General features: G+C 47.0%; 1 protein-coding gene across 5 annotated transcripts in view; it reads left to right on the forward strand.

The window, feature by feature from the left end:
* The first annotated feature begins 3,272 nt into the window (after positions 1–3,272).
* The window catches only part of CEP170B (centrosomal protein 170B), a 92,825-nt gene continuing 72,540 nt past the window's right edge, over positions 3,273–23,557 (forward strand). For 4 of the 5 annotated variants that reach the window (XR_014155555.1, XM_081858334.1, XM_081858335.1 and 1 more), the window contains exons 1-2: positions 3,273–3,566; positions 9,022–9,158. Coding sequence is in view for 4 of the 5 variants with exons in the window: in XM_081858334.1 (XP_081714460.1) it covers positions 9,054–9,158 (105 nt within the window). In the remaining variant the exon portion in view is untranslated. The remainder of the gene's footprint in view (positions 3,567–9,021; positions 9,159–23,557) is intronic. The other variant, XM_081858336.1, reaches the window with a different exon arrangement.

A 23,557-nucleotide genomic window follows, 5' to 3' on the forward strand; every position in this document is an offset into this window, starting at 1 on the left:
GTGGTGTTAATGAACGCCAGTGATGCTGTCATGCATATCACAGGGAATGAATAGAAGAGGTGGTCCTTTTTTTGGGGGGGGGGGGACCAGATTTCAGTTGCCTTTAGCGCTTCTCTGAGCTTCTCTGACAAACTGCACTACATGACAATGAGAGATTTGGTAGGTCAGTTTTACCATCCACAGACCTGAGATCTTCTGGTATCAAATGACCATCTTCTTTATCCTTCACCTCCCATCAGCCAACACAATCTCCTCAACATGCAATCTCCTCAACAAAGGATTTATTGACTAGCCACTTAAACAGCATTAAGGAAGCAATAATTTGATGATACACCTTGATGTTCAATGGGGTTTGGCAAACCAGAAAACTGCAGAAGACTACTCTAGTGACTGCCTATTCATTCTTAAAGTAGGGGTGCTAAACCCAGACCCTGAGAGACATTCTCTAGTATGAAGGGTGCTTCCAGACAGGTATTTATTATGGGATTATTAGGATGCGGGTGGCGCTTGTTGTGGGGATCAAATGAGGAGGAGGACAACCATGTGTGCCACTTTGAGCTCCTTGGAGAAAACAGTGGGATATACTGTAATTGCAATCAACAAATTTTCAACAAACACCATCAGAAACTAAAAATAATAATAATGCACACCAACAAATGAGTTACTTACAACTATTCCCTTTGTTATAAACATGGCATCTTTTGTTAACGAAGTATTTGCATAGAATTGCAAACCCCAAAGATTAGCCCAATCCCTCCTTGATCACTGTTAAATACATTCCATCAAGGAGTATCATTCCAAGTGATTCTGTCACAGGGCTCAGCGAAGTAACGTGATTTGAGAGGAACTCCAACCTGCTCAGCTAATCCCTGCACCAGATCACTGGGCCCAAAAATATTCTCCTAATTAGCTGGATGGCAGCAACATCAAGGCTGCCTACCTGGTAGCACTACGGCACTAAAGGAGATCAAGGCGCTGCGATAGTCAGCAAAGGCCCTTCTGAATGGAAAGGTGATGTGAAAGCAAAGTGCACAATCCCCAATAGAAAAGTCAATTATCTAAGCTATCTGATTTGGCTGTGGCTCATACAAAGCTGGAACTGAAGATGCCAGGGTGTTAGGTAAAGGTAAGGGGAGCTCACCCCGTCACGGGGATTCGAACCACCGACCTTCTGATCGGCAAGTCCTAGGCTCAGTGGTTTAACCCACAGCACCACCCGCCAGGGTGTTAGGTGCATGGAAATGCTTGAAACCACTTTTCTTCGATTTCTTCAGACCCTAAAAAGCCCACTGGGTAACCTTGGGCTATTCACTACCTCAGCCTCAACTACCTCACACGGTTGTTGCAGAGTTCCAGTGAGGAAGGGGAAAGCCGTCTATGCCACCTTGAGCTCCTCGGGTCTCCCTTGAGAGGTTGTGGACTATCCTTCATTGGAGGTTTCTAAGCAGAGGTTGGATGGCCACCTGTCATGGATGCTTTATCTGTGATACCTGCATTGCAGGGGGCCGGACTAGATGACCCTCGGAGTCCCTTCCAACTTTATGATTCCTCGCATGCATTTTAAGGAATGATTAACCACCCCAGCTGATCCATAGATCTTTTTGCACCAACTTTTTCTGGGTCACAATACCAACTGCAATGGTAGGGTGGTGCTGTGGTCTAAATCACCAAACCTCTTGGGCTTGCTGATTAGAAGGTCCGCAGTTCGAATCCCTGCGACGGTGGTGAGCTCCCGTTGCTCTGTCCCAGCTTCTGCCAATCTAGCAGTTCGAAAGCACACCAGTGCAAGTAGATAAATAGGTACCGCTGCGGTGGGAAAGTAAACAGCATTAACATGCGCTCTGGCTTCCGTCATGGTGCTCTTCCGTCATGGTTGCGCCAGAAGCAGTTTAGTCATGCTGGCCACATGACCTGGAAAGCTGTCTGTGGACAAACACCGGCTCCCTTGGCCTGAAAAGCAAGATACGCCTCAAGTCAGTGGCGTAGCGTGGGTTGTCAGCACCCGGGGCAAGGCAAGTAATTTGCGCCCCCTAACCCGTGGATTTGCGCCCCCTAACCCTAACCCCCAGATGTTGCGCCCGGTGCGGCCGGCCCCCCCTGCACCCCTCACGCTACGCCACTGCCTCAAGTCGCCTTTCACTGGACTTAACCGCCCAGCGGTCTTTTACTTTTACTTTACCAAGTGCAACACAAAGCGGTGTGTAGAATCATTAACAAGTAGAAAGCTTTCCTTACTTGGCCAAGACAAGAGAAAATTCTTAGCAGTGTTCAAAGGTGAGAACTACACCAGCCCTATTTATGATGGTGACCCACCACAACCCATGCATGTATGGGGAACAAAAAAAACCCTTAAGATGAACTGCTGGATTATTCCCACACACCCTTTCACTGACCTGGATCATCCTCCAGTTTTCTGGCGACTAGCCAAGGGGGCCGCATCCTGGTTTTCATAATAGATAGATAGATAGATAGATAGACAGAGTGCCAAATTCACTCCACGATCGTGGGTACCCAAGCCCTTCATGGGGAATTTTGTGGGTACCCAGAGCCCCGGCACCTATGATAGATAGATAGATAGATAGATAGATGATAGGTAGATAGATAGATGATAGATAGATATAGATAGATAGATAGATAGATAGATAGAGAAAGAGAGATAGATATAGATAGATAGGAGCCAACGAATAGGGGCTGAGGTCCCTTCGCGCTCACTCCACCCATTAAAATATTTGAGGGGCTGGGCTCCCCCAAAGTTAATGGCCAGGCCTATTGCCATTCAAATAGTGTGGGAGTGCGGTGACATGTGGTTGATTATGCGCGGGAGGGGGGACAGAATAATATTTTATTCAAGTTGGCGCTCCTGGAAAGCAAGAAATGGCACCTCTCCTCTCCTCTCCCCGCAAGCTTCTCGTCTCGCCGCTTAGGGCTCAAAGAAGCAAAAGCAACGCGGCCGCGTGCTCCTCCTCGCCGAGCCCGCCCCCGCCCCCGGGGTGCTCGGCTCCGCTCCGCTCCGCCCGCCCTGCCGTCGCAACCAAACTCCTCACCAGCCAAGGGAGGGAGAGGGAGAGACGGGGAAGCCGCCGCTGCCGCCGCCGCCACCCGCGCCAAGCCGCCGAGGGCGCACGGGCGCGCACGACGCTTGTGCCACGGAGAAGCCTCGACGGCGTCACCTGATCTAACCTGGCGGCTTGGCAGTCGGAGGAGGCAGCCCGAGAGGGAAGGGCAGGGCTGGGCTGGGCTGGGCTGGGCTGGGAGTACCGGGAGGGGTGGAGGGAAGGGAGAGAGAGGGAGAGGAGGAGGGCGAGGGAAGCGAGGAGCCGCCTCCTGACGTCGGGAACCTGCTGTGCAAGTGAGCGCAGGCGGCGGCGGCGGCGGCGGCGCTCCTTGTGTCCTCCTCCCCGGGGCGAGAGAAAGGACGATCCCTCGGTGCGCGGCCATGGCAGAAGCCCAGCAGCGCCGGATCCGGAGAGGCTAGGGGAGGCTGACGGTGCGCCCTGGGGCTTGGATCGGGCGCCCCGCACCTGGCGCAGCGCTGGAGGGCGGAGAGCCGGGGGCCGCCACGCCGGGTAAGGCTGCGCCGAGTCGGGGGTGGCGGTGGTGGTCGGGGCAGGCGGAGCCCACCCTCGGGGCAGGCGGGCGGGCGGGCAGGCCGGCGCGCAGGGCCGCCCCGCAGACAGGAAACAGCTGATCGCGCCTGCTGGGCTTTGGCCTGCGGCCTCCGGAGGCGCAGGGAGCACCTGGCCGCGTTGCGATGCGCCGTGCCAGCCCGGCCGGGTCAAGGGCCTGCCTGTCTGCGGGGTTGGAGAGCCGGGCATGCGGGGACTGCACAGGAGGAGGAGGGAAAGGCGCGCTTCCCTCTGCTGCAGGATCGGGGCTGGGGAGAGGAGGTGGGGATGGAGAGCAGGTGGAAGGTGATTGTTATTATTATTATTATTTTGAGGGGGGTGTATAGAATTGGTGGAGCTTGGCCAGGCCCTCCCTCCGCATCTTTCTCAGACACAAAAGGAGGTGGGCTCGCTGCTGCTGCTGCTGCTGCTACTGCTACTAAGGCCAGATTTTGAATGGGAGCGGGTGCATCTATGGGGACAGAGGAGGGGGAGCATCTCAGATGGGGGAGGTGTCATTGAGAGATGGCCGCTGGTGCCGCAAGCCCAGCCAGGTAAGCGAAGGGGAGGCCAAGCGAGGAGCTTGTGGGTGGATTGTGACCAAGTCCTCTCCCAAATGGGGTCCCCGGAGCCTTGGGGGGGGGGAGGATAATGTTGGATAATGGGGGAGGGGAATGTCAGTGCATCCAGCATGGCAGGTAGGAGGTTCCCTTTATCTCTCAACGACGAGAGAGGTATATAAAAGAGCAGAAGGCCACTTTGGGCAGGGACTGGCGGTGAGGGATCAATAGATCAATTCTGCTGCTCCCTGCTAGCTTCCTACCAAAATAATACCCCCCCCCTCCCAGGGATTCACACCGCTCGCCAGCTTGGATTCCTGCTGCAGCCCCAGACTTCTTCCTAAACAAAGAGACGAAGGGTCCCTCCAGTCGACTTATCTATCTATCCACAACCCCTTGGAGGTTTGAATGCTCCCCCACCCCTGGAAAGAGAGACAGATTTATCCGGCTGGCTGGCTGGCGGCTTTATTGTTGCACCTTGGGTAGGGCTGGTGGCGAAGCTTCGGATTCTCTCCCCCCCCCCAATCCTTTCCTTGGGTGTGGGTAGCTGCTGGCAGTCGCTTTGTAATGGTGGCAAGATCTGGGAGGAATCGCCTGGCTCAGCCAGTTGAACTGGCATCTGGTAGCACCAGGCAACCAAATGCTAACCATCTTTTGGAGCTGGTTTTTCTCCCTCTTGCTTGTTATATGTGCTGGTTTCTCTCCTTCTCCTTCTCTTGCAATGCTTCCCCCCCCCCCAATCATGCGCTTCATTTAACTCCTTTCCTCTTCTCACCCCTTCCTCTTCCTCCTCTTCTTTTTTTAAAGCCTGCAACAAAAAGAAAACGAAAAAAACAATCAGGTGGCTTATGGTGGGCTCGATCTGTGGGCCTGGCTTGTGTGTTTTCCTTTAAATCTTCCCCTCCTGCTGGCAAAATGTCCATAATAAGCATTAGTTGTGGCAGAATCTGCTGCTAAGGGTTAGGGCGAGCTGATTAAAGCTACAGCCGCCGAGCAAAAGAAAAATGAAAAATGTTGGGGGGGGGGAGAGAATAGAGTTGCAGGCTTCAGTCGCTGCTCTGACTTGTGTCTGCTTTTGTGGGCCAATGGGGGCTCTTGCCCAGAGTGTTTATTCCCTTCCTCCTAGCAACAGATGCCAACATGCCCCTGCAGCTCCTAGCATGCACTGGAAGAGGGAGTGGGAAAATGCAGCGTCAAAAGGAGGAAAGTGTGAGGCCTGGGTTTCAGCAGTTTCCCAGGAAAGGGCTATATAGCTCAGGGGCAGTGCATCTGATTGGCATGCAGGAGGACCCAGGACCCACCCCTGGCATCTTCAGGTGAGGCTAGGAGAGACCCTGCCAGTCAATTTAGGCAGTGAGTTAGATGGACCAGTGGCATAAGGCAGCTTCTTAGCTTCATACTTCGCTTTCGCATAGTGCTTTGTGAATGTTCAAAGCACTTATAGTTGCATGAAAAATCCAGCATTGTAGGGGTTAGGCTAGGTGTCCCTTCCAACTCTACATTTCTGTGAAGGCTAACCTTGCATCAGTGCAAGCATTTGTCCTTGTGCAACAGGATGGCCCCCTTCTCTCTCTCTCTCTCTCCTTTGTGCACCATAAATTTGCTCTGGTGGTTCCCTGTGATTTTGCAACAGTGTGGGGAGTGAAAGTCCTGTTCTGCAGGTGCAATAATTTAGTTCACTTCAGCCCTTGATAGGTAGTGTCTTGCGAATCCACGTTAGCAGATAGATCCAGCCCCTTAAGACAGCAATAGCTGGATAGCCTACAAACAAGAGTACTTATTCAAAAGTGTACTTATTTCAGTCATCAGACATTGCATGATGTGCGAATGGAGGCATGGGAGGGGAGCTACTTTGAATTAAGTGAGGCGCAAAGGGAGCAAATTTACAAGTGAAATCTTCCATGCAGGAGAACCTTCCTTCCTCTATCAGCTCAGTGGTGAGACAGCCTTTTCCCTTGATATGTTAAATTTCCTGCCCCACCTCTTACAGGGGGGATTTGTAAAAACTAGGAAGTTGGAACATAATAGGCTTGACACTTATTTCCCTGCCCCCCACTTTCACAGCAGCCTAACACACAGAAACATCTATTTATTACCTTTTAAAATAAGCATCACCCGTCAATTGCTTTGGACGTCTTGCACATAAAATATATGTTTGCTTTTCCCTGACCCGTAAGATTGGACCAGATGTCTGTCTTTCATCTCTGTTTTTATGACGCTTTAGAAATTGCTTTTGTATGTTTGGAGTTTTGTGCACTACATACTTAGAGGTTTTGAATATTCCGCAGTTTGTAAGTGCTTTGAAATAAACAAATGGGGTTTATTTTAAGCCTAGACCTCTGCACCCCAAGTTGCTCAGGACAGCACACAGGGTCTCTCTTCCCCCAGTCATAAAATCTGAAGGGACCACGGGGATCATCTAGTCCAACCCTCTGCAACGCAGGAATCTTTTGCCCAACATGGAGATTAAGAGGAGTCTCATGCTCTACCAGCTGAGCCATCATTTATAAGCCGGAACATTGGAAGCTGGTTTATAGTGAGTCATAACACTGGTCCACACTGGTCCCACACTGCCACCAGCTCTCTGGGGTTTCAGACTGAGACCATTCCTACCTGGAGATGCCAGGGATTGAACCTTCAACCTTCTGGATGCAAAGCAGATGCTCAGCCACTGAGCCACGGCCTTTCCCCAGGTCATAGGTTAGGCTAAGAGCTAGTGACAACTCCAGGTCACCTAATGAGCTCCATGACCGAGTGGGGGTTTGAGCCCAGCTCCCTCCAGTCAGTCCAACAGTCTTCACCAAGAATGAGATGGGTTGGCCCTCCAGAGATCAGACTACAGCTCCCATTACCCCTACCTGTTGGCTGTGCTGGCTGGGGCTGGTAGGACCTGCAGTCCAACAACAGCACCTGGAGATCACAGGTGCTCCATCCTTGCTGTAACCACAGGTGTGGAGATAAGGAGTGGGAAGAGTGCTGAATTCCTGTGTGTCAGTCTGCTGTTAAAGGTGTAGGATCAGGTTATATGTCAAAACTTGAAATGCCTCTCTGTACTTTGGTCTTGCCTAGAGCATCAGGTGGGCCTTCCAGGTGAGGCACAGGTGGTAACCAGGAAGGAAGGCACTCAACTCTAATCTATCCCAGACATGGCTTGTTCCGTATGACCTGCTCTGCCTGTTTCCGTGTGTGGATGTTGTGCACGGAATTCTGTGAGCATTCTGTGTTTTCCTTGCCTCCTTTCTCCTTTTGTGTTCAGCTTTTTGAATGCTCTGTGCATGTAAATCCTCCTAGCACTGAAAGTTCAGCGTGACCAAGAGAAAGGATGCTTTTTAAAAAGCCTATAAGGCACAGGTTTTCAACCTTTTTGAGTCCAGGCCTCCCTTGACTAACTACATTTTTTTCTGTGGTACCCCTGTGGGGCTCGGGAACCCAGTTATGTCGTTCCTTGCCTGGGGAGTCAGCAGCCCCTTGCCCCTTTTCGAACACCCTCCCTTGGGGAGTGTTCCCTCGGCCTCCTCTCTTCTCCTTGGGAGTCCTCTGGGCAGTCGCAGCTGCTGCCCCTGGTCTCTGAGCTGCTCCCCCTGCCCCAAAGAGAGGTGCCTCCTCAAATTGCCCCACAGGGGCCTGGGAAGGTATCATTCGCCTGCAGAGCTTGTAGCCAGGGCTGATGCAACAAACAGCTGTGCAAGCCTTTGGGAGGCAGAGACATGAGAGGGCATCAGAGGAGGGAGGGAAGGAAAGAGGGACAGAGGCCAGTGTTGCCCGTGGCATCCCTGACCATCATTCAAGGCACACTGGTTGAAAACTACTGCTATAAGGTATTCGAGACCCAAGCTCAAGTGCTTTAAGCATGATTCCAGGCTTTGGCTCATACCGAATCTCCTGGGCTTTTGAGATTGTCATCAGAAGCCCTTTTTCATGTGTCACCTCTGAGGATGGTGATGAAAGAAGGTGTCATTTCTGCCCACCACTGATACTCTCCTTGGAGAGGCCCTCCTGGTGCCAACCTTGCCATGTTTCAACTCCAGGCAAAGTCTGTTTTTGTTTTCCTCGGCAATTGGACATCACCAGTGAGTGGATCTTTTCGTTCTGTGTTTTTCCAGGACTTTTTGTTGTGGGAAGTGGTTTGTAAATTCAGCAAACCTAACCAAACCTTTGCTTGTCTTCCTGGTTGGCTTTGGGTGGATATTTTCTCCATTTCCCTTTTATAATAACTCTGTGAACTACCAGTTGGGAGGCTCCCTGGCTCAGTGGTAGAACATTTGCTTTGCCCACAGAAAGTCCCAGGTTCCTTCTCGATCATTTCCAGGTTGGGAAACTCCCTGGTCTGAAACCCTGGAGAGCTGGTTTTGGTCAGCAAAGAATGGGGCTGGGGAACATCTGGACCTCCAAATGTTGCCGAACGACAGCTCCAGATTTCTGTACACCTGCACCTGGGGGACCAGAGGTGGGCAAAGGGTGCATTAGGATCTGTACTGTTGGTGCATCTCTGGGTGATTTTGAAGTAGATCCGCAGGGATTTCTGACTCTCAGTTATTTAACAATGGCAATATCAAAATATCTAACTAGGAGCGGGTTTTTGTGACTGTGAGCTCGGTTCAGTTTTGGAACCCAGAACAAATTCCTGGGCTCAGGATGCTTTAATCCTAAATGCATGCTGTTAGCTCCTGACTCCGTAGTTGATAGATATTTGCGTATTAGTAAAAAGCAAAGTAGGTCTTGAAATCTGCCCTCATATGCGGTGGTAAAGGAATTAGTGGTCATGCTTTTTGTGTTCCTAACAGATGACATGGTTTGTTTGCCTTTGTTGGTCCACATTTTTTTTCTGGAACTTTTTTTTTCTCTCTCTCATCTAGGATGGTGAAAAGTTGAAGTGCCAAACACCAAAATGAGTGTGACGTCATGGTTTCTGGTGAGCAGTGCAGGCATTCGCCACCGGCTCCCTCGGGAGATGATCTTTGTTGGCAGAGAAGACTGTGAGCTGATGCTCCAGGTAAGTGATTATGCCTTCGTTCTCATAATTAGCACAACTTGGGTTTCATCTCTGAAAAAGAGCAAGGACACACACACACACCCCTCATTCATTTAGAACACTTGTAGTACACGCTTTTTAACAGTTGTGGAGATCTCGGGAACTTTAGTTTGCTAAGGGTCCTGACTTTACTGTTGAAGTAGTGTGAGTGCTTCAAATACGGATTTTTCTTGAGACTCCAAATGCAATAGTACAACTTAGCATGTGCCCCCAAACAGAAAACATTATGGGTCTATGTACAGAGCATATCTGGGTGCTCAAAATCTGGTGGTATTCGTAGTTGCTCAATTGCTATGCAGACAAAGACTTTTAGCATGGTGACGCCAGTGATTTGTTCCTGTTGGGATTAGTTTGGCACCTACAATCCTGGCATTTTATTACTTGCTGAAAATGTTTTTTTCTTTCTTTTCATTTCTTTGAGAGTTTTTACAGAATTGATCATAGAGTGGCAGTTTGCTCTGTATTTTTTAATTTATTTATTTTTTATTTTGATGATTTTGTTGTATAGCACCACAATACGTACATACATACATACATACATATATACATATATGTGTGTCTGTGAGAGAGAGAGCGCGAGCTGGAGGTTTATAAATTTTCTTACAAAAAGATAAATAAAAATTAAACATTATTCCTGTATTTCAGCAGTGGATAAATAGTAAGACTGATTGACTAGGAATCTGCCTGAGGTACCTTAGTAAATCTCATGAGTTAGATTAGCGAAAGGTGTTGTTGTTTAGTCGTTTAGTCGTGTCCGACTCTTCATGACCCCATGGACCAGAGCACGCCAGGCACTCCTGTCTTCCACTGCCTCCCACAGTTTGGTCAGACTTATGTTTGTAGCTTCGAAGACACTATCCAACCATCTCGTCCTCTGTCGTCCCCTTCTCCTTGTGCCCTCCATCTTTCCCAACATCAGGGTCTTTTCCAGGGAGTCTTCTCTTCCCATGAGGCGGCCAAAGTATTGGAGCCTCAGCTTCAGGATCTGTCCTTCCAGTGGACATTCAGGGCTGATTTCCTTCAGAATGGATAGGTTTGATCTTCTTGCAGTCCATGGGACTCTCAAGAGTCTCCTTCAGCACCATAATTCAAAAGCATCAATTATTCGGCGATCAGCCTTCTTTCTGGTCCAAATCTCACTTCCATACATCACTACTGGGAAAACCATAGCTTTTACTATACGGACCTTTGTTGGCAAGGTGATGTCTCTACTTTTTAAGATGCTGTCTAGGTTTGTCATTGCTTTCCTCCCAAGAAGCAGGCGTCTCTTAATTTCGTGGCTGCTGTCACCATCTGCAGTGATCATGGAGCCCAAGAAAGTAAAATCTCTCACTGCCTCCATTTCTTCTCCTTCTATTTGCCAGGAGGTGATGGGACCAGTGGCCATGTTCTTCATTTTTTTGATGTTGAGCTTCAGACCATATTTTGGGCTCTCCTCTTTCACCCTCAATAAAAGGTTCTTTAATTCCTCCTCACTTTCTGCCATCAAGCTTGTGCATATCTGAGGTTGTTGATATTTCTTCCAGCAATCTTAATTCCAGCTAGGGATTCATCCAGCCCAGCCTTTCGCATGATGAATTCTGCATATAAGTTAAATAAGCAGGGAGACAAAATACAGCCTTGTCGTACTCCTTTCCCAATTTTGAACCAATCAGTTGTTCCATATCCAGTTCTAGCTTCTTGTCCCACATAGAGATTTCTCAGGAGACAGATGAGGTGATCAGGCACTCCCATTTCTTTAAGAACTTGCCATAGTTTGCTGTGGTCGACACAGTCAAAGGCTTTTGCATAGTCAATGAAGCAGAAGTAGATGTCTTTCTGGAACTCTCTAGCTTTCTCCATAATCCAGCACATGTTTGCAATTTGGTCTCTGGTTCCTCTGCCTCTTCTAAATCCAGCTTGCACTTCTGGGAGTTCTCGGTCCACATACTGCTTCAGCCTTCCTTGTAGAATTTTAAGCATAACCTTGCTAGCGTGTGAAATGAGTGCAATTGTGCAGTAGTTGGAGCATTCTTTAGCACTGCCCTTCTTTGGGATTGGGATGTAGACTGATCTTCTCCAATCCTCTGGCCACTGCTGAGTTTTCCAAACTTGCTGGCATATTGAGTGTAGCACCTTAACAGCATCATCTTTTAAAATTTTAAATAGTTCAGCAGGAATACCATCACTTCCACTGGCCTTGTTATTTGCAGTGCTTTCTAATGCCCATTTGACTTCACTCTCCAAGATGTCTGGCTCAAGGTCAGCAACCCCACTACCTGGGGTGTATGAGCCATCCATATCTTTCTGGTATAATTCCTCTGTGTATTCTTGCCACCTCTTCTTGATGTCTTCTGCTTCTGTTAGGTCCTTACCACTTTTGTCCTTTATTATGGTAATCTTTGAACGAAATGTTCCTTTCATATCTCCAATTTTCTTGAACAGATCTCTAGTTCTTCCCATTCTGTTGTTTTCCTCTATTTCTTTGCATTGCTCGTTTAAGAAGGCCTTCTTATCTCTCCTTGCTATTTTTTGGAAATCTGCATTCAATTTCCTGTATCTTTCTCTGTCTCCCTCGCATTTTGCTTGCCTTCTCTCCCCTGCTATTTGTAAGGCCTCGTTGGACAGCCACTTTGCTTTCTTGCATTTCCTTTTCATTGGGATGGTTTTCGTTGCTGCCTCCTGTATAATGTTGTGAGCCTCCATCCATAGTTCTTCAGGCACTCTGTCCACCAAATCTAAATCCTTAAACCTGTTCCTCACTTCCACTGTGTATTCATAAGGGATTTGATTTAGATTGTATCTTACCAGGCAGTGGCGTAGCGTGGGGGGTGCCGGGGGTGCCAGCCGCACCGGGCGCAACATCTGGGGAGGGCGCGAGTCCAGAGGGCCCAGCCCCGTCGTGCCCTCGGCCCGCCCCTATTGTCAGAGCGGCCGGCCAGCCTCCGCCTGCTCCTACCTTGCCCACCCGAGGACTGCGGCAGCGCCCGCCCCCGTGGCCACCTACCCCCGCCTCGCCCATTGGCTTGCTTCCCTCGGCCCCGCCTCTCTCCGATGGCCGCGGGGGTGTCCTGCTCGGCGCCGGCGCCTTTTTTCAGGAGGTAGGGAGGCTGGACGGGGAGGTGGGGTCGGAAGCGGGCAGAGAAGGAGGGGAGCTCGTAGCCAAAAGGGCTGCGCCGGCCGGCAAAGGGCCGGGGAAAGTTTGGAGAGGAGAAATGCACCGTCATGATTTCCCGGTGGAAGCGGCAGGATTAGGGATGGCGAAGCGTAATTACGCACGAATTTCGCTGGGTGAGAGCTTGGGGGATCGATCGGCCGAAATGGGAATCAATTGGAATATGAGAAAGAGAGAGAGAGGGGGGCCATCATTCATAGGCATAGATTTGTAGGGTATGGGGGCGCAAATCCACGGGTTAGGGGGCGCAAATTACTTGCCTTGCCCCGGGTTAGGGGGCGCAAATTACTTGCCTTGCCCCGGGTGCTGACAACCCACGCTACGCCGCTGTTACCAGGCCAGTGGTTTTTCCTACTTTCTTCAGTTTAAGCTTGAATTTTGCTATAAGAAGTTGATGATCTGAGCCACAGTCAGCTCCAGGTCTTGTTTTTGCTGACTGTATAGAGCTTCTCCATCTTTGGCTGCAGAGAATATAATCAATCTGATTACGATGCTGCCCATCTGGTGATGTCCACATGTAGAGTCGTCTCTTGTGTTGCTGGAAAAGCGTGTTTGTGATGACCAGCTTGTTCTCTTGACAGAACTCTATTAGCCTTTGCCCTGCTTCATTTTGCTCTCCAAGGCCAAACTTGCCAGTTGTTCCTTTTATCTCTTGATTCCTTATTTTAGCATTCCAATCCCCTATAATGAGAAGAACATCCTTCTATAAGGTGTTGTAAGTCTTCATAGAATTGGTCAATTTCAGTGTCTTCAGTACCAGTAGTTGGTGCATAAACTTGGATTACTGTGATGTTAAAAGGTCTGCCTTGGATTCGTATCGAGATCATTCTATCATTTTTGAGATTGCATCCCAGTACTGCTTTCGCCACTCTTTTGTTGACTATGAGGGCCACTCCATTTCTTTTGCGGGTTTCTTGCCCACAGTAGTAGATATGATGGTCATCCGAACTGAATTCGCCCATTCCCGTCCATTTTAGTTCACTGATGCCCAGGATGTCAATATACCCAGGTTCATGGTTCTTACATTCCAGGTTCCTATGCAATATTTTTCTTTACAGCATTGGACTTTCCTTTCACTTCCAGGCATATCCGCAACTAGGCGTCCTTCTGGCTTTGGCCCAGCTGCTTCATCAGCTCTGGATCTACTTGTACTTGTCCTCCGCTCTTCCCCAGTAGCATGTTGGACACCTTCCGACCTGAGGGGCTCATCTTCCAGCATCATAACTTTTATATGCCTGTTGTCTTTGTCCATGGAGTTTTCTTGGCAGGGATACTGGAGTGGTTTGCCAGTTCCTGCTCCAGGTGGATCACAACAAAAAAATTCCTTCCAGTAGCACCTTAAAGACCAACTAAGTCAGTTCTTGGTATGAGCTTTCGTGTGCATGCACACTTCTTCAGATACACTGAAACAGAAGTTTCCAGACCTTTCTATATAGTGAGAAGGTGGGGAGGGGTATTACTCAGAAGGGTGGTAGGAATGGGTGATTGGCAGATAGCTGTGATGAGCCTGTTGACGACTCTTAACGACTGCAATAGGTCTTACAGGAGGAAGCAAGGGGTGAAAAGGTGAAAAATGGCTTTGTCATGTATAATGAGATAAGAATCCTAGGTCTTTGTTCAGGCCAGGTTTTTCCATTGTTTTAAGTTTGGTGATAAGTTGTAATTCAGCAGCTTCTCTTTCCAGTCTATTTCTGAAATTCCTTTGTAGTAAAACAGCTACTTTGAGATCTTGTATAGAATGTCCTGGGAGATTGAAGTGTTCTCCTACTGGTTTCTCTGTCTTGTGATTCCTGATGTCCGATTTATGTCCGTTTATTCTTTGGCGTAAGGTCTGGCCTGTTTGTCCAATATAGAGAGCTGAAGGACACTGTTGGCATTTTATGGCATACACAATGTTAGACGATGAGCAATTAAATAGTCCCGAAATGGTATGTGTGATGTTGTTGGGGCCAGTAATGGTGTTGTCCGGGTGTATGTGGCAGCAAAGTTGGCATCTGGGTTTATTACAGGCTCTGGTGCCAGTGTCTGTGTTAGGTCTGGTTGTAGTATTATTGTGGGTTAGGAGTTGTTTAAGACTGGGTGGCTGTCTGTAGGCAATGAAAGGTCTTCCTCCCAGAGCTTGAGAAAGAGAACTGTCATTGTCCAGGAGAGGTTGTAGATCTCTGATGATGCGTTGTACTGTTTTAACTTGGGAGCTGTATGTGATGACTAGAGGTGTTCTGTTATTTTCTTTTTTGGGTCTGTCTTGCAGCAAGTTCTCTCTGGGTATCAGTCTGGCTCTGTTGATCTGTTGTCTAACTTCATCTGTTGGGTATTTTAGTTCTAAAAAGGTTTGCTGTAGATCTCTTAGGTGAGAGTCTCTGTCAGTAGAATTGGAACAGATGCGGCTGTAACGTAGTGCCTGGCTATATACAATGGACTGTTTGGTATGTTTGGGATGGTAGCTAGAGGCATGTAGATATGTTTGTCGGTCAGTTGGTTTACGGTATAAGGTGGTGTCTATGTGCCCATCCTGTATTTTTATAGTAGTGTCCAGAAAATGTATTTCTTGCATAAATTTCTGGTGGAAGGTGTTCAGGGTCTGTTGACCATGTGTCCAGATGATAAAAATATCGTCAATGTATCGCAGGTATAAGAGAGGTTTGAGTGGGTAAGAGTTTAGGAAACGTTGTTCTAAATCTGCCATGAAGATGTTGGCGTACTGTGGGGCCATGCGGGTGCCCATTGCTGTGCCGCTGATCTGAAGGAACAGGTCATCACCGAATTTGAAGTTGTTGTGGGTAAGGACAAATTGGCAGAGTTTGGTAGCAAAGTCCGCTGTGGTTTTATCTGAAATGGTGTTCCTTATAGCTTGTAAACCATCGTTGTGTGGGATATTGGTATACAGGGATTCCACATCCATAGTAGCTAGTATAGTATTGTTGGGAAGATTATTTAAAGATTGTATTTTCCTCAGAAAATCTGTGGTGTCACGTACATAGCTGGGAGCACTGATGGCATATGGTTTCAGAACAGAGTCCATATAACCGGAGACACCCACTGTAATAGTGCCAATACCTGAAATGATGGGGCGTCCTGGATTTCCTGGTTTGTGTATTTTAGGTAGAAGATAGAAAGTTCCTGGTCGAGGTTCTGTTGGTGTGTTAGTGAGGATCTGTTCTTGGATGTGTGGGGGTAGCTCCTTAACAATCTTGTTCAGTTCTTTTTTGTATTCTTGTGTGGGGTCTGAATCCAATTTTATGTAAAAGGCGGTATTGGAAAGTTGTCTGTGAGCCTCCTGGATGTAGTCAGTTTTGTTCATGATGACGACAGCTCCACCTTTGTCCGCTTCTTTAATTATGATGTCTGGGTTGTTTCTGAGATTATCTATGGCTCTCCTTTCAGCATGGTTTAGATTTTGTTGTAAGCGATGGTGTTTTCTGGTCACATCTGTTTGGATTCTGTGGCGGAAGCAGTCAATGTACAAGTCCAGTGTGGTATTGCGTCCATCAGGAGGGGTCCATGTGGAGTCCCTTTTTGTGTAACACTTTTTCGGTGGTATTTGGTGGTCAGTGTTCTGTTGGGAGGGTGGTTGTTGTTCTCCAGTGGGTTGAGAGGTGTTGTGTTGTGAAGTTGTTGCTTGTTCTGCTTTGTCTTGTTGTTGTGTGTGTTGAAAATACTCCTTCAGGCGTAAACGGCGGAAAAATGCTTCCAAGTCCCCGTAGAACTGGATCATGTGTGGGGATTTGGCAGGGCAGAATGACAGTCCACGTGAAAGGACTGATTCCTCAGCTGGGCTGAGTGCTTGCTGTGAGAGATTGACAATATTGTTGATCTTGTTTTGATTTGTAGCCTGTAGGTTGGAAAGGTTAGAGAGTTTCTTGTTTTTCTGTTTTTTCAGTAGCTCCAGTTGAGAGTGGTAAATGTTTTGTTTTTCCTTTTGGAACTCTTGCCAAGCTTGGTGGTTCCTGATAGAGTTGTCCAATACAAGGAGTTCCTCCTTTATTAGCTTCTGTTTAGAGTAGAGAACGCTGATCAGATGTTTGAGCAGCTTCTTAGAGAAAGTGTTGCATAGTTTTCTTGCATATTCAGTGGGATACGTGGATTGTAGAGGGTTCTTAATTCTAAGACCCTTGGGTATAATGTCCAGGTTCTTGCATTTAGTAAGAAAGAAGATATCAGTCTGTACCTGTGCAAGTTTCTTGGTGAGGTTGATGGACTTCCATTTCATGCGGCTCAATGTGGTGCCTTCCATAGTTCCAGTTACAGATAGGTAGCCGTGTTGGTCTGCCATAGTCAAAACAAAAAAATTCCTTCCAGTAGCACCTTAAAGACCAACTAAGTCAGTTCTTGGTATGAGCTTTCGTGTGCATGCACACTTCTTCAGATACACTGAAACAGAAGTTTCCAGACCTTTCTATATAGTGAGAAGGTGGGGAGGGGTATTACTCAGAAGGGTGGTAGGAATGGGTGATTGGCAGATAGCTGTGATGAGCCTGTTGACGACTCTTAACGACTGCAATAGGTCTTACAGGAGGAAGCAAGGGGTGAAAAGGTGAAAAATGGCTTTGTCATGTATAACATGTATAACATATACATGACAAAGCCATTTTTCACCTTTTCACCCCTTGCTTCCTCCTGTAAGACCTATTGCAGTCGTTAAGAGTCGTCAACAGGCTCATCACAGCTATCTGCCAATCACCCATTCCTACCACCCTTCTGAGTAATACCCCTCCCCACCTTCTCACTATATAGAAAGGTCTGGAAACTTCTGTTTCAGTGTATCTGAAGAAGTGTGCATGCACACGAAAGCTCATACCAAGAACTGACTTAGTTGGTCTTTAAGGTGCTACTGGAAGGAATTTTTTTGTTTTGACTATGGCAGACCAACACGGCTACCTATCTGTAACTGGAACTATGGAAGGCACCACATTGAGCCGCATGAAATGGAAGTCCATCAACCTCACCAAGAAACTTGCACAGGTACAGACTGATATCTTCTTTCTTACTAAATGCAAGAACCTGGACATTATACCCAAGGGTCTTAGAATTAAGAACCCTCTACAATCCACGTATCCCACTGAATATGCAAGAAAACTATGCAACACTTTCTCTAAGAAGCTGCTCAAACATCTGATCAGCGTTCTCTACTCTAAACAGAAGCTAATAAAGGAGGAACTCCTTGTATTGGACAACTCTATCAGGAACCACCAAGCTTGGCAAGAGTTCCAAAAGGAAAAACAAAACATTTACCACTCTCAACTGGAGCTACTGAAAAAACAGAAAAACAAGAAACTCTCTAACCTTTCCAACCTACAGGCTACAAATCAAAACAAGATCAACAATATTGTCAATCTCTCACAGCAAGCACTCAGCCCAGCTGAGGAATCAGTCCTTTCACGTGGACTGTCATTCTGCCCTGCCAAATCCCCACACATGATCCAGTTCTACGGGGACTTGGAAGCATTTTTCCGCCGTTTACGCCTGAAGGAGTATTTTCAACACACACAACAACAAGACAAAGCAGAACAAGCAACAACTTCACAACACAACACCTCTCAACCCACTGGAGAACAACAACCACCCTCCCAACAGAACACTGACCACCAAATACCACCGAAAAAGTGTTACACAAAAAGGGACTCCACATGGACCCCTCCTGATGGACGCAATACCACACTGGACTTGTACATTGACTGCTTCCGCCACAGAATCCAAACAGATGTGACCAGAAAACACCATCGCTTACAACAAAATCTAAACCATGCTGAAAGGAGAGCCATAGATAATCTCAGAAACAACCCAGACATCATAATTAAAGAAGCGGACAAAGGTGGAGCTGTCGTCATCATGAACAAAACTGACTACATCCAGGAGGCTCACAGACAACTTTCCAATACCGCCTTTTACATAAAATTGGATTCAGACCCCACACAAGAATACAAAAAAGAACTGAACAAGATTGTTAAGGAGCTACCCCCACACATCCAAGAACAGATCCTCACTAACACACCAACAGAACCTCGACCAGGAACTTTCTATCTTCTACCTAAAATACACAAACCAGGAAATCCAGGACGCCCCATCATTTCAGGTATTGGCACTATTACAGTGGGTGTCTCCGGTTATATGGACTCTGTTCTGAAACCATATGCCATCAGTGCTCCCAGCTATGTACGTGACACCACAGATTTTCTGAGGAAAATACAATCTTTAAATAATCTTCCCAACAATACTATACTAGCTACTATGGATGTGGAATCCCTGTATACCAATATCCCACACAACGATGGTTTACAAGCTATAAGGAACACCATTTCAGATAAAACCACAGCGGACTTTGCTACCAAACTCTGCCAATTTGTCCTTACCCACAACAACTTCAAATTCGGTGATGACCTGTTCCTTCAGATCAGCGGCACAGCAATGGGCACCCGCATGGCCCCACAGTACGCCAACATCTTCATGGCAGATTTAGAACAACGTTTCCTAAACTCTTACCCACTCAAACCTCTCTTATACCTGCGATACATTGACGATATTTTTATCATCTGGACACATGGTCAACAGACCCTGAACACCTTCCACCAGAAATTTATGCAAGAAATACATTTTCTGGACACTACTATAAAAATACAGGATGGGCACATAGACACCACCTTATACCGTAAACCAACTGACCGACAAACATATCTACATGCCTCTAGCTACCATCCCAAACATACCAAACAGTCCATTGTATATAGCCAGGCACTACGTTACAGCCGCATCTGTTCCAATTCTACTGACAGAGACTCTCACCTAAGAGATCTACAGCAAACCTTTTTAGAACTAAAATACCCAACAGATGAAGTTAGACAACAGATCAACAGAGCCAGACTGATACCCAGAGAGAACTTGCTGCAAGACAGACCCAAAAAAGAAAATAACAGAACACCTCTAGTCATCACATACAGCTCCCAAGTTAAAACAGTACAACGCATCATCAGAGATCTACAACCTCTCCTGGACAATGACAGTTCTCTTTCTCAAGCTCTGGGAGGAAGACCTTTCATTGCCTACAGACAGCCACCCAGTCTTAAACAACTCCTAACCCACAATAATACTACAACCAGACCTAACACAGACACTGGCACCAGAGCCTGTAATAAACCCAGATGCCAACTTTGCTGCCACATACACCCGGACAACACCATTACTGGCCCCAACAACATCACACATACCATTTCGGGACTATTTAATTGCTCATCGTCTAACATTGTGTATGCCATAAAATGCCAACAGTGTCCTTCAGCTCTCTATATTGGACAAACAGGCCAGACCTTACGCCAAAGAATAAACGGACATAAATCGGACATCAGGAATCACAAGACAGAGAAACCAGTAGGAGAACACTTCAATCTCCCAGGACATTCTATACAAGATCTCAAAGTAGCTGTTTTACTACAAAGGAATTTCAGAAATAGACTGGAAAGAGAAGCTGCTGAATTACAACTTATCACCAAACTTAAAACAATGGAAAAACCTGGCCTGAACAAAGACCTAGGATTCTTATCTCATTATACATGACAAAGCCATTTTTCACCTTTTCACCCCTTGCTTCCTCCTGTAAGACCTATTGCAGTCGTTAAGAGTCGTCAACAGGCTCATCACAGCTATCTGCCAATCACCCATTCCTACCACCCTTCTGAGTAATACCCCTCCCCACCTTCTCACTATATAGAAAGGTCTGGAAACTTCTGTTTCAGTGTATCTGAAGAAGTGTGCATGCACACGAAAGCTCATACCAAGAACTGACTTAGTTGGTCTTTAAGGTGCTACTGGAAGGAATTTTTTTGTTTTGACTATGGCAGACCAACACGGCTACCTATCTGTAACAGGTGGATCACGTTTGGTCAAAACTCTCCACTATGACCTGTTCATCTTGGGTGCCCTGCTCGGCATAGTTCATAGCTTCTCTTAGTTCTTCAAGCCCCTTCGCCACGGCAAGGCAGTGATCCATGAAGGGGTAGCGAAAGGTAGACTAGGATTTATGCGTAGATCTCTGGGCAACCGGAAGTAGATTGGCAAGGATTTGTGACTTGATGGTTCAACAGTGGTAGCAAAATACCTCCCCCCCCCCCACAAGTGACGGTTCTTCTTATGAATATTTCAGTTCTGTGTTTGTTTAAATCACTGGTTCTTTATCCTTTTTCATACCCCGCCCCTGGGCTCTGTTGGAGGATGGGTGAGATTCATAAATACAATAAATAATAAATTAGGACAAATTATGCCTATATGGGAAGCTCAAAACGAAGGAAGCTGCGGGGAAGGCAGAGATTGTAACCAGACATGGATTTTTGTGCAGCAGGACTGGGGCTGGGCGATAGCTGGTTTTCAGCATCGCGATATATCACCAGCTAAACACAGCTGTGTACTGACCCTTGGGGTGCCTTCTAATTATTTTCCCAGTGATCAAAACTGCTGGCAAGAAAACCTTGGGGGAAACCTTATGTGAATCAGCAGTGAAACAGTACAGAAATTGTGATTTCTGGCGTGATGTGGTGGTTTCTTGGAATTGTGGGGGAGGGCAGCCAAGTTCAAATCCCCTCTCAGATGCTCAACTTATTATGTGATGTTGGGCTGCTTGCTGTCATTCAGCCTAATGGTACCCCATAGGTTTGTTAGGATAAATTCTCTGTGTGTGTTGTTGAAGAAGAAGGGCCTTTGATGAGCTCCTTTGGAAGACGGGACAGTATAAGAATGAATGGATTAACACCATTCAGTCGATTCAGCACTTCTTCATTCATCTTTATAACTGTTCCATTCATCCAAGCAAGCATCCCAACCTGCATGTGTAGGTTTTTTTTTTAAAAAAAGCATTTGTAAGTGGGTGCTCAGCATCATTCTTCTGCACACATTCTGTATTTAGCCCTTGTTTGCTTTGATTTCACCCATGAATTTAGATAGGTCACTGGGGGAAATATGGAGCCTGGAGAGGGAGGTAGTCGTGAAGCTTGGGTATTTAAATAAATTTTGCTGTTGGGGGAAAAAAGCTTAATCTTTCAGGAAACCTTCTGTGCCTACTTTACGGCTTGGAAATACTTAAAATATTTGTGAGGATTAAGAAGCATGTATTGCTGAATTTCAGGTTGTGATTTGAATATTGGAAAACTGAGCATGCATTTGCTCTTTTCCTGGGGGAGGGGAGTTAAGTTAGGTGCTTAGCGCCTGTTGCAGGCTAAATTCTGCCACTCTTTGTGTGCCAGAAATGCAGTGGGGTGTCTGCTTTGAGTGTTGTATGTAGATCTGGAAATGCTCCCAGACTTGCAGAGATCGCTCATGCCCACTCAGTGTTCCAGGCTTGTGTGCTTGCGCCAAAAGATCAAGTCATGGGTGCCAGAAGTTCTGTGGAGGGGATAGGCAGGTCTCCCTCAAACTGTCTGTAGGTGCCGTAGGCGGCAACCCTAAACAGGCTTACTAGGGAGTAAGCCTCATTGAAACCAATGGAACTGCACAGGACTGGAGCTGCATGCCTTGCATTTATTAGGGATCCAGTTAACAAGAGTATAATGATGCCCAAAATGCGGGTGTGTGGAAATGTTTGTATGCTGCAAGAGGAATTGAAGGTTAGATGCATGTTAGAAGCCGCTTAACAAATGGGTTGTTTTATGTCCTGCTTCTGTTTTGGTGTTTTCGTTTTGCAAATTTGTTTTAATGGCTATTTGGATTTTGAAATTGGCGAGCTGCCTTGGAGATTTTGCTGTTGTTCCAAAGGCCAGGATACTTTTGATGCAGAAGTTGAGTATTCAGATAAGGACTTTATACAGTGATACCTCAGGTTACAAATGCTTCAGGTTACATACGCTTCAGGTTACAGACGCCGCTAACCCAGAAATAGTGCTTCAGGTTAAGAACTTTGCTTCAGGATGAGAACAGAAATCGTGCTCTGGCGGCGCGGCGGCAGCAGCAGAAGGCCCCATTAGCTAAAGTGGTGCTTCAGGTTAAGAACAGTTTCAGGTTAAGAATGGACCGGAGATTAAAGTTTAAAAGATTCTAAAGATTAAAATTACCCAAATGCGCTAGGATGTTTTGATGGCACCTGTGCTGCAGCTGACAAGTATAGGAGCATCCCAGGGTCATTGGTTAGGGCCTCAGACTGGAAGACCAGGGTTCAAATCCCGCACTTGGCCATGGTGCTCGCTGAGTGACCTCAGGGCAGTCCCTGCCTCTCAGCCTAACCAACCTCTCAGGGTTGTTGTGGAGGATTAAATGAGGAGGGGAACCGTGTGAACCACCTTGAACTCCTTGGAGTAAAAGGTGGGATAGAAATGATATGACATGGCATGAAATGAATAAATAAAAAAAATAAAAATGCCCCCAAATCCCTTATCCTATCCATGAGCCATGATTGACAGCACAAAGTGGGAAAAGGAGCAATATAAGTGGGACTTTTTGCAGTGGACAACCTGTTGCCTGAAATATGTCTGCATACATGTATATTTTTTTGAGCATGAGGGAACTGTGCCCCCCCCACTTTTCACCCAGAAAAACAACCTGTCCCATTGTACATAAAAAAAAAAAATATTTATTTCAAATTATTACCTGTCATTCTCGCTCTAAAGTTTCAAGGCAGGTTGCGGCAATTTGACTTGCTACACCCACCTCCTTGCTTTGCTTCCTTGTTTATGTTTGGAATAGCACATACCATGCAATTAATTGCCCAATGAAATATAGATAACTTACCCCTTAAGCAGTAGATTTGGAGGGGATGCAATTCATCAAATGCCACATCCATTTCTAAATGAATGCAGCGCCTTCTTGAGAAGCGCCAGCTGGCTTGAAATGATAGCTTTGTATTTGGTTTTATATATTTTGTCAAGTGTTAGTGCTCTTGCAGCACAGTCCTAACCAGGCCTACTCAGAAGTAAGTCCCCAGCTGAAGGACCGTGGAGCATGTGAAAGACATCTCCCTGTGACCTTTGAGAACCAGGACTCAATACTGAGGGATCCTGACCTGGAGGGACAAATACAGTGGTGCCTCGCAAGACGAAAAGAATCCGTTCCGTGAGTCTCTTCGTCTAGCAGTTTTTTCATCTTGCGAAGCAAGCCCATTGACGGATTAGCAGATTAGCGCTATTAGCAGCTCTCAGCGGCTTTTAGCGGCTTATCGGCTTAGCGGATAAGCAGATAAGCGGCTTAGCGGCTTAGAAAAAGGGGGGAAAAGGAAAAAACCCCACAGGAACTC

The sequence above is a fragment of the Podarcis erhardii genome (assembly GCF_964252035.2).
Source record: "Podarcis erhardii genome assembly, chromosome: 1".
NCBI classification, from domain to species: Eukaryota; Metazoa; Chordata; class Lepidosauria; order Squamata; family Lacertidae; genus Podarcis; species Podarcis erhardii.